Raw genomic sequence first — 14,040 nt, 5'->3', positions numbered from 1 at the left:
GTCTCACTGCACAGAGTGGCTGCTGGGCCACACCTCCACTGTGCACATGGACATCTTGTGGCGACGTCGCTGAGCGAGGGCATCACGCGAGGGTGTGAAGCCACCTAGGCTTTTATTATATAGGATGTTCTGTCTCAAGAGTGATGATTATAGACATACCATGAAAACAGATCCAACTTTGATGAAATGGTTTTGAACATTGGTATCAAAGGCCTAAACAATGTTTAAGATAGAAAATTTATAACAATAATAAAAATTTCAATGAAAAAAATAATATATATTGACATTGTCTGATATTGAATACAGTTGACACGTGAACAACACAGGTTTGAACTGAGCAGGTCCACCTATATGTGGATTTTTTTTCAATAAACATACCATTGGTCTTTCATATCTCTGGGTTTTGTAACCACAGATAATAAACTATGGATGGAAAACTATATTTTCCATCTGTGGTTGGGAATCCACAGATGCAGAGGGCTGAGTGTATGCACTGTTTTATACCATTTCATATGAAGAACTGACTTGAGAATCTGAAGATTTTGGTATCCTGGAACCAGCCCCTGCACCTCCACAGCACCCCTTTCTTTGTCCCCCCTCCTCATCACCCCTCCCACTCTCCTTGCAGATATCAAGGATGACTGAGTTTTGGGGAAGTAAAAAGTTACACTCGAATTTCCAACTGCATGGGGATTGTCACCTCTAACTTCTGTGCTGTTCAGGGTCAACTGCACAAGATATAGAGATTTTAAAAAACTACAGAAGGAAAACAGGCAGTATGCTTTTTAAAAAGATGAAAGAGCCCTGGCTCAGTTGGTTGGAGCATTGTCCCTACACTGAAAGGTTGCGAGTTTGACTCCTGGTCAGGGCACATAACCAGGTTGTGGGTTTGATCTCCAGTCAGGTGCATACAGGAGATAACCAATTGATGCTTCTCTCTCACATCAATGTTTCTCTTTCCTCTCTCTCTAAAATCAATAATACCATATCCTCAGATTAGGATTAAAAAAAAAGATTAAAGAGATTCACATATTCCAATAAGAGAACTTATCACCATCCATATAACTATGTATTATTCACACAAACACACAAAAGGGTACCTGAATCAGCATTTAAAACTGTAGATGGTGCTTCAAAAGTGTTGTCTTCAAATTGGGCAGAATAGTTAGTTAGTCCTGATTCTTGATCTTTCTGCATTTTTAGTCCTTGATAAGATGTTTCATCATTTATAGTATAAATAAACTTTTTAGTTTTCTTTCTCAAAGTGGATATTAAGCCTGTATTCTTCAAAGCTACGGAAGTATGTTTGATAGTGACTGGACGGCTTCCATTATTAACTGAACTTGTACATAAAGAACTCTCTTTCTGGGAAAAAATAGTACTTATCTCCAATCTACCTTCAGAGGCTTCAGGATCTTCTTTAAAGTTTAGATCAGTCATGTTATTTGAGAAAACTGCAGTCGGTGTCTCTTCAGGTGATTCTCTTATCCTGACTCGAGACTTTTTGATACCCTGAAGAGGAGAAGCTATTAGGGAAGTTTCAGATACTGTGTGTTTTACCACAAGAGCGGAATCTTCATGCAATTCAGGACACTGCCCTTTATCTTTCTTATTCACCACTGTTTCCTCCTTTAATATCTTCTCTGTCTTTGGTACACTTAAAATATGTGGCAAAGAATTTTCTAAAGTAATAAAGTTGGTACATTCTTTCTCTGTACCTATGCAATCTTTTTCAGAATTATTTTGGTCACAAGAAGAATTCTGCAATATTTTCCCAATTTGGGTTCTATTTATACCTGAGAGAGTTAGCTGAGACCATTCAAAGACTGGAGACTGTACAGCCTCCTCAGAGATTCTGCCATTTCCATTCCCCAAGTGCTTCTGACTCCTTAATTTTGAATCTAATGGATCACTGTCATTTGGTTCCATTTTGGATATAAACGACTGTTTATTATCTTTTATTTGTTTTTTAGTTTCTTCACAGTCATCGTTTTTTGTTTCACTGAAAATATTTTTCCTAGTCTTGCCATTTTTTATTTTTTGTAGATTTCTTTTTTTATATTTAGAAATGCATAATGAAAAACTATCTTCTTCAGAAATATCTCCAACCTTTTCATGTACTTCATCTTCTGGGACATTTGGCACTGACTTTCCAAAATGGTCTTTGCAGCCACTTACTTTAGCCAATGGATTCCCCAATCCTGTTAAAATTTAAAACAGAAGCATATTAATAGCATTTTATAATACAAACATATAATTTATCTGATTGTCACAACCTTTTTCAAAGTAGTATGTACTGTGTAACACATAATTGAACCTTTAAGTGGTTTTCCTGAGTACTTGCTATTTTGGGGGGAGCACCCACCCTTCTCCTGTTCTTCTGATAAAGACTAATTCCGATGTTTCAGGCTTTAATTCATATTCCGATTACCAATAACCTTTCTTTACCAGCTTTACATAACTAAAATTCACCCAATCTTACTATATATATATACACACCGTTTAATATTCTAAGATTTATCAAACCAGATGGTCCAAATTAATTTTGTGGCCCTACAACAACTGATAGCAGAATCTGATTTTACACACTCACACAGATATCCATTTATACACATTTATACAGACATACACACATACTAAGAAAAATGCAATATTGCAATGACATGATTACGTAATTTTACTTAGAAAAACGCAATATTGCAATGATATGATTAGGTAATTTTGGTATATCTGCAACCACAGTTACTCTCTAACTAGAAAACAAGGCTTTCACATTTTGTTATGTATAAGTATTAATCTTCATCTTTCTGAGTTTTGAGTAATGGGTTTTGTTTTGTTTTTGTGTCAAAACAGTATCTTGAATAGTTGTCTTAACATGATGCTTTAACAATTTCAAGTAAATCAAGTTAGTTTCTCCCTCAATAACTTCAGTCATCAAGAAAGAAGAATATGCTTTTTCTTTAAGAGGAACAATGCTTCAATGATGTCAATTAAAAACAAATAAACATAAAAACTTACCATAACTTTTAGCTTCTCTCTGACTTTTTATTTCATTGTTTGGCCCGGAAGGGATAAACCTATCATTTTCCTTCAAACTTTCATCGTGGTCAGAAAAATAGCTTTTCAAAATCTATAAAAGTTTTTTATATACATATTTAATATTTTTTGATTTCAGTGATATGTTTGTTGTTATAGATTTCAGAGAGAGGAAGGAAAAGGAGAGAGAAAAGAGAAATAGAAACATCATGAGAATCATTAACTGGCTGCCTCCTACATCTTCCCTCCCCTCTGCCCCCACACTGGGGATTGAGTCCACCACCCAGGCATGTGCCCTGACCGGGAATTGAACTATGACCCTATAGTTCATAGGTTCAATGCTCAACCACTGAGCCACACCACACCAGCCGGGCAAAAGTTACATTTTAAAATTACTAATACATAAAATCTTACTATCCATAAATATCCAATTTCTTCTTAAACAGAGAGACAGCAGAGTTTCTTATAGGAAGTCAAAGAAAATCACATATAGAAATAGGTTTAGAGACTTAAAGGTTTAGATAAATCATAAATTAAGGAATAAAAAAATGCAATATAAATACTTTTTCAAGGCATCCTAAAATAAATAATTGAAACAGCATAATCAATTTGTCATATTTACGTACATCAGTAGTATCATTAGGAAATACAGCTGAAGATGCTTCTTCATCTCTGACTATAAAAGAAAAAATTCAATTGATCTATATCATATTGTACATCATACACTAAAGTTCATACAAAAACTTACATATTTTTTGGACAGACATCAAAAGACACATACATTATTGAATTAAATGACACACTTGAAACAGAATTGATCCAAGTATAGTATTTAGAAAGGTCAAGCAACAGAGTGATTAAGCTATATTACTCATTTTCTTAGTACCATTCACAAGGTGGTAGGGAATTATGGTTTGGTGATACTGACTTTAAGGTAATACTGTCTGCAAAGACTTGAAGAATCGATGAAACTGTGGGGTCATGACTTGAAAGCTAATGAGTGTAGACTTTAGCATTTATTTAGACAATAATACAGCTTAAAGGCATGTTAAATGTTAAACACTTTTTAATTTTCAACATGATTTTACCTGTATTATTGCATCTGAGCAACAACAAAGCAACGTTAAATTTCCAGCTAAAGATGAATCAAAATGGAATGCATTTTTGCTAGAATAAAAAAAAATTCCTGGTTTGCATATAAATTAACCTGAATCCTATAGAATACCATCTAATGTACTTCTGATTTATAACAGTCTGCGCTAAACAGAATAAAACTATTTTGAACTAATACATTTATTAAAGGCAGGATTATCTAATCTAATTACTATTTATTTTCTCATATTTTCTTTTTAACAGCATTAGAGATGATAATATATCAACATCATCTACCTTCTTATAAAAACATTTGATAGAATTACCTATGAGCACAGTAGCACTAAGGGTTGGTGGTGTGGCTAAAGAACTTGACCAAGACATATCAGGGTCCACCTCAGCTCCTAGGCTTTCAGAAATATGTTTCCGTGTCTGACCCTGGAAATAAAGAAAATAGTTTATTTCATAGAAAGACACTGATGAATATTTTTAAGAATATTTTTCATTCATTTATTTTTTTTCCGTTTATCATTTATTGAATGCCTCTGTGAAATCGTAGGTGCATATCTGTAAATCTCAGGGCAAAGGTATATCACTGTTGTCACTACATAACAAAAATAAACTGGGCAGAATATTTACCTTCATAAGCTTTGGTGTATGAAATAAACTTCCACATAGCACTGGGGGTAAAACAAGGAAAAAATTACTAAGTTTCATTTTTATTAAAATTTAGAATATTTAAAAAATAAAAAGCCTTGGTTTTAATCATACCTGACTTTTCTCTTTGTGGTGTCACATGTGTACACCGTAGAATACCAGGACTAAAACAAAACAAAGCAAATCCCTCAGATTATTTAAGAGATAACAGAAATGGCAAAAAAAACCCCAAACTAATCTTACTGAAAAAATAAGGACTCCCAGTCATATCAATTATTAAAATTATACCACTTTATAATATTTTATATTACTTTTTTAAAAATGTAACATTTCATGAAGAATTAAATAAACACTAACTTGTTTCAAATGCCATTCAAATATATAAAGTACTCATAAATTTCAGCTGCCAGGAATTATATATTTTGAGTTAAAAATTATGTAAAATGAATCGATAATAGCATCATATTCTCTCCAGTGATTCAAAGTACGCAAATAATTTAAACTGATATTTCAAAGGCATTGTTTTTATCATCAGTATTTTTACTTAAAAACTTCATAGTATAGAAAAATCAGTGAATTCAACATGATACAAAAAACAACATAAATGTTCCTAATGTTGAAATTATAGTAAAGAACTCAACCTAAAAGATTATTTAAAAATAGAAGATTCGCTGAAACCGGTTTGGCTCAGTGGATGGAGCGTCGGCCTGCGGACTTGAGAGGTCCCAGGTTCGATTCTGGTCAAGGGCATGTACCTGGGTTGCAGGCACATCCCCAGTAGGGGATGTGCAGGAGGCAGCTGATTGCTGTTTCTCTCTCATCGATGTTTCTAACTCTCTCTATAAAATATATTTAAAAAAATAAAAATAAAAATAGAAGATCCTCTATCAAGTTCTCAGCCAAAATATATGTGAAAATTAGATGCATTTCTATAAAAATAAATATCATATGTAGGTAAATGCTTCATTTAAGTATTTTAATATAATAGCTTCATCATACCTTTCACTAAGGCAAGAATTTAGAGGTGGGATGATAACATCATTTGCTTGATCCATTTTAGCCTTCATTGTGCAACAACTTTTATATTTACTATTGGTAATATGCTTTCCTGAAAGAGTACAATAATTCAGTGAGGATATATATGCTCTATATTGTGAATTTTCATTCTCTGGAATTATTTAAAAACAGTCTCTTCTATGCCGGAAAGGAGAATGTATGGGGAATTCAGTCTGAATTGGCATCTCAGTTTGCCGATTCCTCCCCCAAACGGATGTTTGCCCCCATTTCAACAACCTCATTAAAAGTAATATAATACACATAAGGCATTTTGAATAATGCAATCAAGATATAGCTTTAACCTCAAGGAGTTCAGAATATAGTGGGAAATTTTTTGAAATGTGCACCAATAGAAGACAAAGTGGAATGTGCTATGTCCTATTACAGTAATGGCAAACCTATGACATACGTGTCAGAAGTGACAAGTGAACTCATTTTTTTGGTTGATTTTTCTTTGTTAAATGGCATTTAAATATATAAATGTCGAAAATATAAATCTTTGTTTTACTATGGTTGCAAATATCAAAAAATTTCTATATGTGGCACCAGAGTTAAGTTAGGGTTTTTCAAAATGCTGACATGCCGAGCTCAAAAGGCTCGCCATCACTGTCCTATTATTAAGTTACAGACAGTACTAAGTTATCATGGAAGATAAGGGTAAAGGAAAAGACTTTTACTGAAAATCACCAAGGTACTAAATCTGACCATATGACTTTTCTGAAAAAAACCTTTCAAGACCTTGTTCTCAATATCAAGTTCAAACTTCATAACAAAGGCCTTCACGATCTAATGTTTTAATTTCTATGATGACATTTTTCATACTCTTTTCAGCTGCACACAACCACCTGCATATCCTGCAATGGTCTCTCAGCCTAGGCCTTTACACAAACTGTTTCTCTTTATTTCTCTTGACCTGGAACATCCTCTTTCAGGCTCCCATTTTGAAACTACATTCTCCAGAAAACGTTAGTCATCCCTAAGGTGAGACTAAGTGAGTGCCCTCCTATGCATTCCCTGCAGAGTTTATCATACACTGTTCCCGTTTCCCCCGTTAGACTATGAGTTCCCTGAGGTAGAGATCTTGTCTTACTTATAACAGCATCCTTAGCAACCACAATATTTGCCTGATATGTTGTAGTCACTACACCAATACTAGCTGAGTGAAGTAGCAAGGATTAGAAAAGTGGGTTATAGATAGCAACACATAATGCTTTCATTCCTGTTGAACACATCTACATTCTCAGACAATACTGCTCAGATGGGGTTTTCAAAGCTGTATATCACTCTATCAAATGCAATCTACAGTCTTTTAACGTTCCTACTTTTTATATAACAAATTGGGCACTTGAAGCACTTATTATTACTCTTAAAAGTTGCTTTTAAAAATAGTTGCTTTAACTGATTCTACAATCTCTAACTTAGAGAAGCTGTGGGGAAAATAAGCCTTATCAGTATTAATAAACTAAGCAAAGACCAAACTAAAAACTATTTGTAGTAGTATACACAAAACACTGCACTATATTCTCATTTTTCAAGTAAGAGGGAGTAGATATAATCACTAATAAGCCAAATGTATAAGTTAAAAACCCCACTTCAACAAAATATCCCACCTCCTTCTCCTATGAAACTTTTAAAGATGTTAAAAAGTAGCTAAACCTGTATTTTGAAATTTCACCTTTTCCCTATTCACTTTAAAAAGGTCCTAATCAGAAAAAATAGACTTAAAAAAAAATAACCAAAGGAGATACTACTACATAACCTATTAGAATGAAAATAGAAAACAGAGAACACCAAATGCTGGTGAGGATGTGGAGCAAGAGAACTCTCATTCATTGCTGGTAGAAATGCAAAATGGTACAGCCACTTTGGAAGAGTTTTCAGTTTCTTACAAAACTAAATATAATTCTTAACCAAAACAAACAAACAAACACCCATTCTCAGTGTGATTATTGAAGGAGCATATGAAGAATTTGTTGAATGAACGAGAAGAAATGGGACTTTGCTTTCTAACTGTTTTAGCAACTCTGCAAGCCAGAGGGTTTATTTATTTATTTATTTTTAAAAATATATTTTATTGATCAGGCCGATGCTCTATCCATTGAGCCAAACCTATTAGGGCTATAATTCTTTTTTAAAAAAATATATTCTTATTGATTTCGGAGAGGAAGGAAGAAGGGGAGATAGAAACATCAATGAGAATCATTGATCGGCTGCCTCCTGCACACCCCCTATTGGGGATCGAGCCCGCAACCCAGGCATGTTTCCTTGACTGGAACTGAGCCTGGTACCCTTCAATCCACAGGCCAACGCTCTATCCACTGAGCCAACCAGCTAGGGCCAAAACTAAATACAATTCTAACAAAGGATCCAGCCAAATGCGCTCTTTGGTAAATACTCAAATGAGTTTAAAACTTAGGTCCATACAAGAAATACTGCACATGAATGTTTACAGCCGCTTTATTCATAATTGCCAAAACTTGGAAGTGACTAAGATATCCTTTAATTGGTGAATGAATAAGCCAACTGGTACATCCATACAACAGAGCATCATTCAGTGATAAATAAATGAGCTGTCAGTCCACAGACATAGAGAAATCGTATATTGCTAAGTGAAAGAAGCCAATCTGAAAAGGCTACATACTGTATGATTCCGACTACATATATGACATTCTGGAAAAGGCAAAACCACAGACAGTAAAAAGATCAGTGATTACCAAGGGTTCAGGGGGCTTGTGGGAGGGTGGTGGTGAATTAGAGCGTAGGGGATTTTTAGGGCAGTGAAACTATTCTGTATGATACTGTAATGGTGTAAGAACTTTAGTTAATAAAGTATCAATACTGGCTCAGCAATAAAAATGCAACTATAAAGCATAAAAGCAAAAAAAAAAAAAAAATGAACCAGGCAAAAACAAGTACATACCAAAATAAAAATTTCCCAAAAAACTTGAGACTCTCATAAATAAGCTGAGTAATGGTAAGATAAACTCATATTTTCTGCAAAATGAAGGACTGCTGAGAAGCACAGTTCCTCATAGAACTTCAGGGATAACTTTTTAAAAAATAATACACTACATGTTCAACAAAGTAGGTTAAAAACAGCTTAAGTCTTACATTTCAATATGAATTTAAAGTAAACTGAAAAGCAAAATGTCTCAAGACTAGTCAACTGAATTATGTATTCACTATAACTTTAAAAATGTTAGCTCCTTGCAGTGAGTCGAGTGGCTGTATTAATTCATCCCTATCCTTCCTTGGTTAAGGATAGACCAATTCCAGATTACATTTAGAGAATAAACCACTGGCTTTAGGTGTATCTTTCAAGTTTTAATAAATTCAATATCAACTAGTTTAGAGCTTTTCCTGACCACATTAAGACCTATGGCTGCTCCTTTCATTATGCCCACAACATACTGTATACAAGCTCTTAAACATGTGCTACACCAGTATATTAATTTAGATATTTTTCCCATACAAGACTGATAAAGGACCTTGTAATCATATTAAGGGGTCTGGATTTTATCATGAGGGCAAAAGGGAGGTAATTCACCCTAGCTTGTTGGGCTCAGCGGTAGAGCATCAGCCTAAGACTGAAGGGTCGTGTGTTCAATTCCGGTCAAGGGCATATACCTGGGTTGCAGGTTCAATCACCAGCCCTGGTAGGAGCATGTGTGAAAGGCAACCAATAGATGTCTCTCTCACATCGATGTTTCTCTGGCTCCTCCCTCCGTTCCACTCTCTCTCTAAAAAAATAAGTAAATAAAAATCAATGGGAAAACTATCCTGAAGTGAGGATTAACAACAACAAAAAGTGAGGTAATCCAAGGTTTGAAGCAGGAAGTAGCGTGATCAAATTTGCATGTGATTCTGTTTTACAACCTATCAAATGCTTCTAATCTGCTCTTTTCAGCCTTAGGCTGTTATTGGTCCCTGTCAGATTCAACACCCCAACTGATCTGAATTACTTGCTATTCTCTTAACTGCATATTCTTCCTCATGTTTTCCCCTCTGCCTAGAACACTATCACTCTGTTCCATTTTCGAGTTCCTGAATCTTACCCACCCTTCCAGGTTTAATTCAAATGAATCATTTCCTAATTCCCCCAATACTATTTATGTTCTTTCTTCTCAACTCTCATTGTACTTTTTGTACTTCTTTTGCCATGTACCACTTTCAACCTTAGACTATAATTTATTTGTGTACTGTTATTCCCCTTACTAGCAAATGATACTCTAAAGAAAGGGAAGAGATGTTTCTTAAATAACAAATATTTAAATGACCAACATTTGATTGGAAATATCTGGCACATAGTCCAGGGAAACTACTACCAAATCAAGGGATTTATAGCATATTGATAAAAATCATCTCTGTCCTCTTTGACAGCCTGCAGGAATATAGTTTAATTAATATTAAGTCCCAGTGTTGTTGTTGTTTTAGTATAGGTAAGATACAACTTAGTAAATAGGCAGGATATATTCATCAAAGGAGGGAGGAAAAGGGATTTATTGAGTAAAAAAGAATTATTTAATCCAAACTTACCATCAGATATTTTTTTCATCATCTCCATTTTTTAAGTGGGGAAAGTGCAGCCAGAGAGGTTGATTTGACCAATATGATACAATTAATGACAGCAGAGATTTTTAATACAGGTTTGTCTGATTTCCTACTTCATGTTTTTCTCTAGTCTACAACTTACTACTTACCTAAATCTAATCTGTCCATATCTAATTCTTTTAAGGGAGATTGATACAGTGGCAGAGTTAGACCTTGCTCTTTGAATATTACTGGAGTAGAAGCCAACTGATGATAAGGTTTCCTTTGTGGTGTTTTAAATGGGTTTGGTTCATAACTGCTGGATTTATATTCAGATTCTTCTGCAGTTTCAGAATTATATGGGGGAGCTTCTGAAGAAAGTTCTTCAAACCAATTAATGCTTATTGGTCCTAAATCTGTAAGAAAAATAAAAATCTCATTTTGGTTTTAATCAGAGACACAGAAAAATTCATGAGCCAGTCAAGATCATAACAAAGAAAAGGATGCTTGAGATTTGGATTGTGGATGGCTTGAGATCTGGGCTGTGGATGACTTTTGTTAAAGCATATTAATTAAACAGTATCATTTGTTCTTTTATGAATCTGTAGCAAGGTATAACAAGTTTACAAAAGTTACAAGGAGATAGCTATTAACTCTATTAGCTCTTCTAAAGTTTTCTTTATTTTATATTCATGATTCAGAAACAAAAACCATAGTAAGAATGCATTCCACAGACACAATTCAAATTGTTTATAGAGACTATATAAGTAGATGTGATAAATCTATAGGTATAAGGAACATGTAGAGTTTACATTGTAGAGTCACAAATAAAAGGGAATCAAAAGATTATCTGTTAAAGAGAAATGGCAAAACTTCTACTCTGATCTACCCACTCTTAAAGTAGCTGTTCTAAATGTGTTCTGTGGACCACCTGGGGGAAAGTTCCCCAAGACATTTTGAAGAGGTTCATTAGGTCAAAACTATTTTCATAATAATACCAAGGCATCCTTTGTCTTTTTCACAGTGCTGACTTTGCACCACTGGTGAGTGAAACTGATGACACCTTTGCATGAGCCAAGGCAGTGGCAACAAACTGTACTAGTCACTGTATTCTTCATCACCATGCACTTGTTAAAAAATACACCCAAAATCAAAAAGCCAGTTTAGTTTAAAATGTCCTTAATGAAGTAGTAACAATTAGTTTTATTAAAGCCCAATATTAATATTATAAAACACGTCTTTTTAATATTCCGTGACAAAATGAAAAGTATGCATAAAGCATTTCTGCATATTTAACTACAATAGTTCTCTATAAAAGCACTCATATGATGAGTGTGAGGTAAATTAGCACTTTTTCCACAGAAATCCATTTTTACTAGGAAGAATGACTGACACGCTAACTCATTCTGAGTTGGATGATTTGGGAGATATTTTTTCAAAAACAAATGAAGTGAGCCTGTCACTGAGGGAAAACAACAGCAATAAAACAAAGTGAGCTTTCAAATGAGAATTAGAATTTTGTTAAACTTTACCAGGCTGTCAGCTTGACATCCTCCCAATCTTAAAAGACTTTTCTGATGACATCAGTGAACTAACAAGTATGATTATTTTTAATACTAGAGGCCCAGTGTATGAAATTTTTGCACTGTGATGGGTGTCCCTTAGCCCACCGCCGGGGGGGGGGGGGTGTGTGAGGTGGAGCCCTCAGCTCGGCCTATGCCCACTCACAGACTGGGAGCCCTGCAATTGATCGCCCCAAAGAGGTAGGCCCTACCCACCTGGCCGGGGCTCTGTGATGGATCACTCCTGCAGAGGGAGGCCCGGCCCACCCACTGCAGCCCACAGGTCGGTGGCCTGGGCCTACCTCTTTGGTGCGATCATGGAGCCCCCGGATTGATCAATCACCCTGCCAACCAGTGGCCTGGGCCTCCCTCTGCAGGGTGATCATGGGGCAATGGCCAGGCCCCGGAACAATGGCATCACACCCGCCTTGGCTAGCCTGGCACCAGTGATTGTCATAGTGTGGTCATCTGGAAGGTCATCTGGACAGTTGTTCTGCTCTTGGGCCGTTCGCTTGATTTGCATATTACACTTATTATTACAGATAGATTGTTTAATGCAATGTGTTAATACATGGAATATTTGTAATTCAGAACACAGGCACTTTCCAAATAATCAATGCATGATGTTGAAATATGGATAAAAGATTCAAAGTTCAAGAAAGAATAATAGAATTTAATGTAACAAGAATATGAACAGGGGAGGTGGAGGGGGGTCAATGAGGAAAAAAGGGGGATATCTGTAATACTTTCAACAATAAAGATACATTTTTAAAAATAATAAGAACATTTCATTTCAGATTCTACATTGCAACTTTTAAGAAATTACCACTTAAGTTTTGGTGTAGTGTGGAAGAAAAATATCCACAATTAAATGAAGATTATTAAAATACTCCTTTTTTCTCCAACTACATTACTGTGTGAGGCTGGGTTTTCTTCACAGACCTCTACCAAAGCAACTATTGCAACAGACTGGATACAGAAACAGGTATGAGGTCCCAGCCATCTTCTAAGACAGATATTAAAGAGAATGGAAAAAATGTAAAACAAAGCCACTCTCTTTTAAAAAAATATATAAGTATTTTTCATGAAAATGTTATTCATGTTAATATGCATTGGTTTTATTTTTATTTTAAGTGAATAATTAAATATTTTTAAAGTTCTTATTTTTAACTTCTAATATGACAACTTACATAAAGAAGAACTCTTTGAGACCCTCAATCATTTTTAAGAGTAAGGAGTACTGAGAATAAAAACTATGACTTCTACTACAAAGTAAAATTGCCAATGATTCTTAATTGCTGGAGGTTCTGTGATTTAAAATTAATTCGTCTACTGCCAATCAAGGAGCCAGTCTCCTCTTTAATCACCAGGATTAAATAGTAAGAAATTACAGTTTCTTATCATTTGGTAACTGTAAATGTTCATTCTCTTAACTGGACTTACAGTTCCATAAAGAAGTTTATAGTGTAAACAAAAACGCGAAGTATTGGATTCTTCCCAGCAAGCATGCGTATTTACATATTTTTTTCTGAAAACATTGCTCACTGCAATTATCAATTTATATAAAATCTGTCAGTACCTGCTTGGCTGCATCGCGCCTCAAAAATTTCAAAAAAGGTTGGCCTCTCTTTGCACCCAATAGGCATTTTTCTCGACGATATTACTCCGACACCTGGAAAACGAGTCTGTAAAAGAGAACAGAACACACTTCACGGGTGCGGTCCTTCGGGGGCTCACACTGACTGATCTCGGTCCCATCTTCTGGGGCGGCAATGGACTCGCTGCGATGGTGGGAGCATTGCGTGTGTGAGCTGCCCACACAGTGCCCCCCGCCACGTCAAGCACTGGACATGTGGCAAGTGCAACTCAAAAACAGCATTTTTGACATGATTTACGTTCACTAGTCACGTGTTGCGAGGGCTCCCATTAGAGGTAAACGCCAAGGAAATCAGGACGCCTCCATCCCACAAGCACCAGCTGGGGGCAGTGGAGCGGACACGGAGTCGGAAGCGGCCAGGAAAGGAGCCGGAGCGCCAGGAGGTTTCAGACGGGGCTCCGCTGCGGCCCAGTGCCAGCCCCGAGCGGGCGGCGCGGCCGGGGCCCCGGA

General features: G+C 35.7%; 1 protein-coding gene across 2 annotated transcripts in view; it reads right to left on the bottom strand.

Annotated features, from left to right (window-relative positions):
* The window catches only part of BRCA2 (breast cancer 2), a 78,824-nt gene extending 65,049 nt beyond the window's left edge, over nt 1-13,775 (bottom strand). Inside the window, exons 1-9 of one of the 2 annotated variants that reach the window (XM_006765063.2) lie at nt 13,513-13,775; nt 10,542-10,787; nt 5,785-5,893; nt 4,900-4,949; nt 4,768-4,808; nt 4,455-4,566; nt 3,663-3,712; nt 3,019-3,130; nt 1,101-2,201 (exon numbers count right to left, since the gene is read on the bottom strand). In XM_006765063.2, coding sequence (XP_006765126.2) covers nt 1,101-2,201; nt 3,019-3,130; nt 3,663-3,712; nt 4,455-4,566; nt 4,768-4,808; nt 4,900-4,949; nt 5,785-5,893; nt 10,542-10,787; nt 13,513-13,579 — 1,888 coding nt within the window. In that variant the 5' untranslated portion in view covers nt 13,580-13,775. Of the gene's footprint in view, nt 1-1,100; nt 2,202-3,018; nt 3,131-3,662; nt 3,713-4,454; nt 4,567-4,767; nt 4,809-4,899; nt 4,950-5,784; nt 5,894-10,541; nt 10,788-13,512 lie in introns of those variants that run through there. The other variant, XM_015564836.1, reaches the window with a different exon arrangement.
* Between the last annotated feature and the right edge of the window lie 265 nt (nt 13,776-14,040).

This window comes from Myotis davidii, unplaced genomic scaffold (assembly GCF_000327345.1).
Source record: "Myotis davidii unplaced genomic scaffold, ASM32734v1 scaffold701, whole genome shotgun sequence".
In the NCBI taxonomy this organism is placed as follows: domain Eukaryota; kingdom Metazoa; phylum Chordata; class Mammalia; order Chiroptera; family Vespertilionidae; genus Myotis; species Myotis davidii.
Note: the sequence above shows the minus strand (reverse complement) of the source record. Positions and strands in the feature narration are given on the sequence as shown.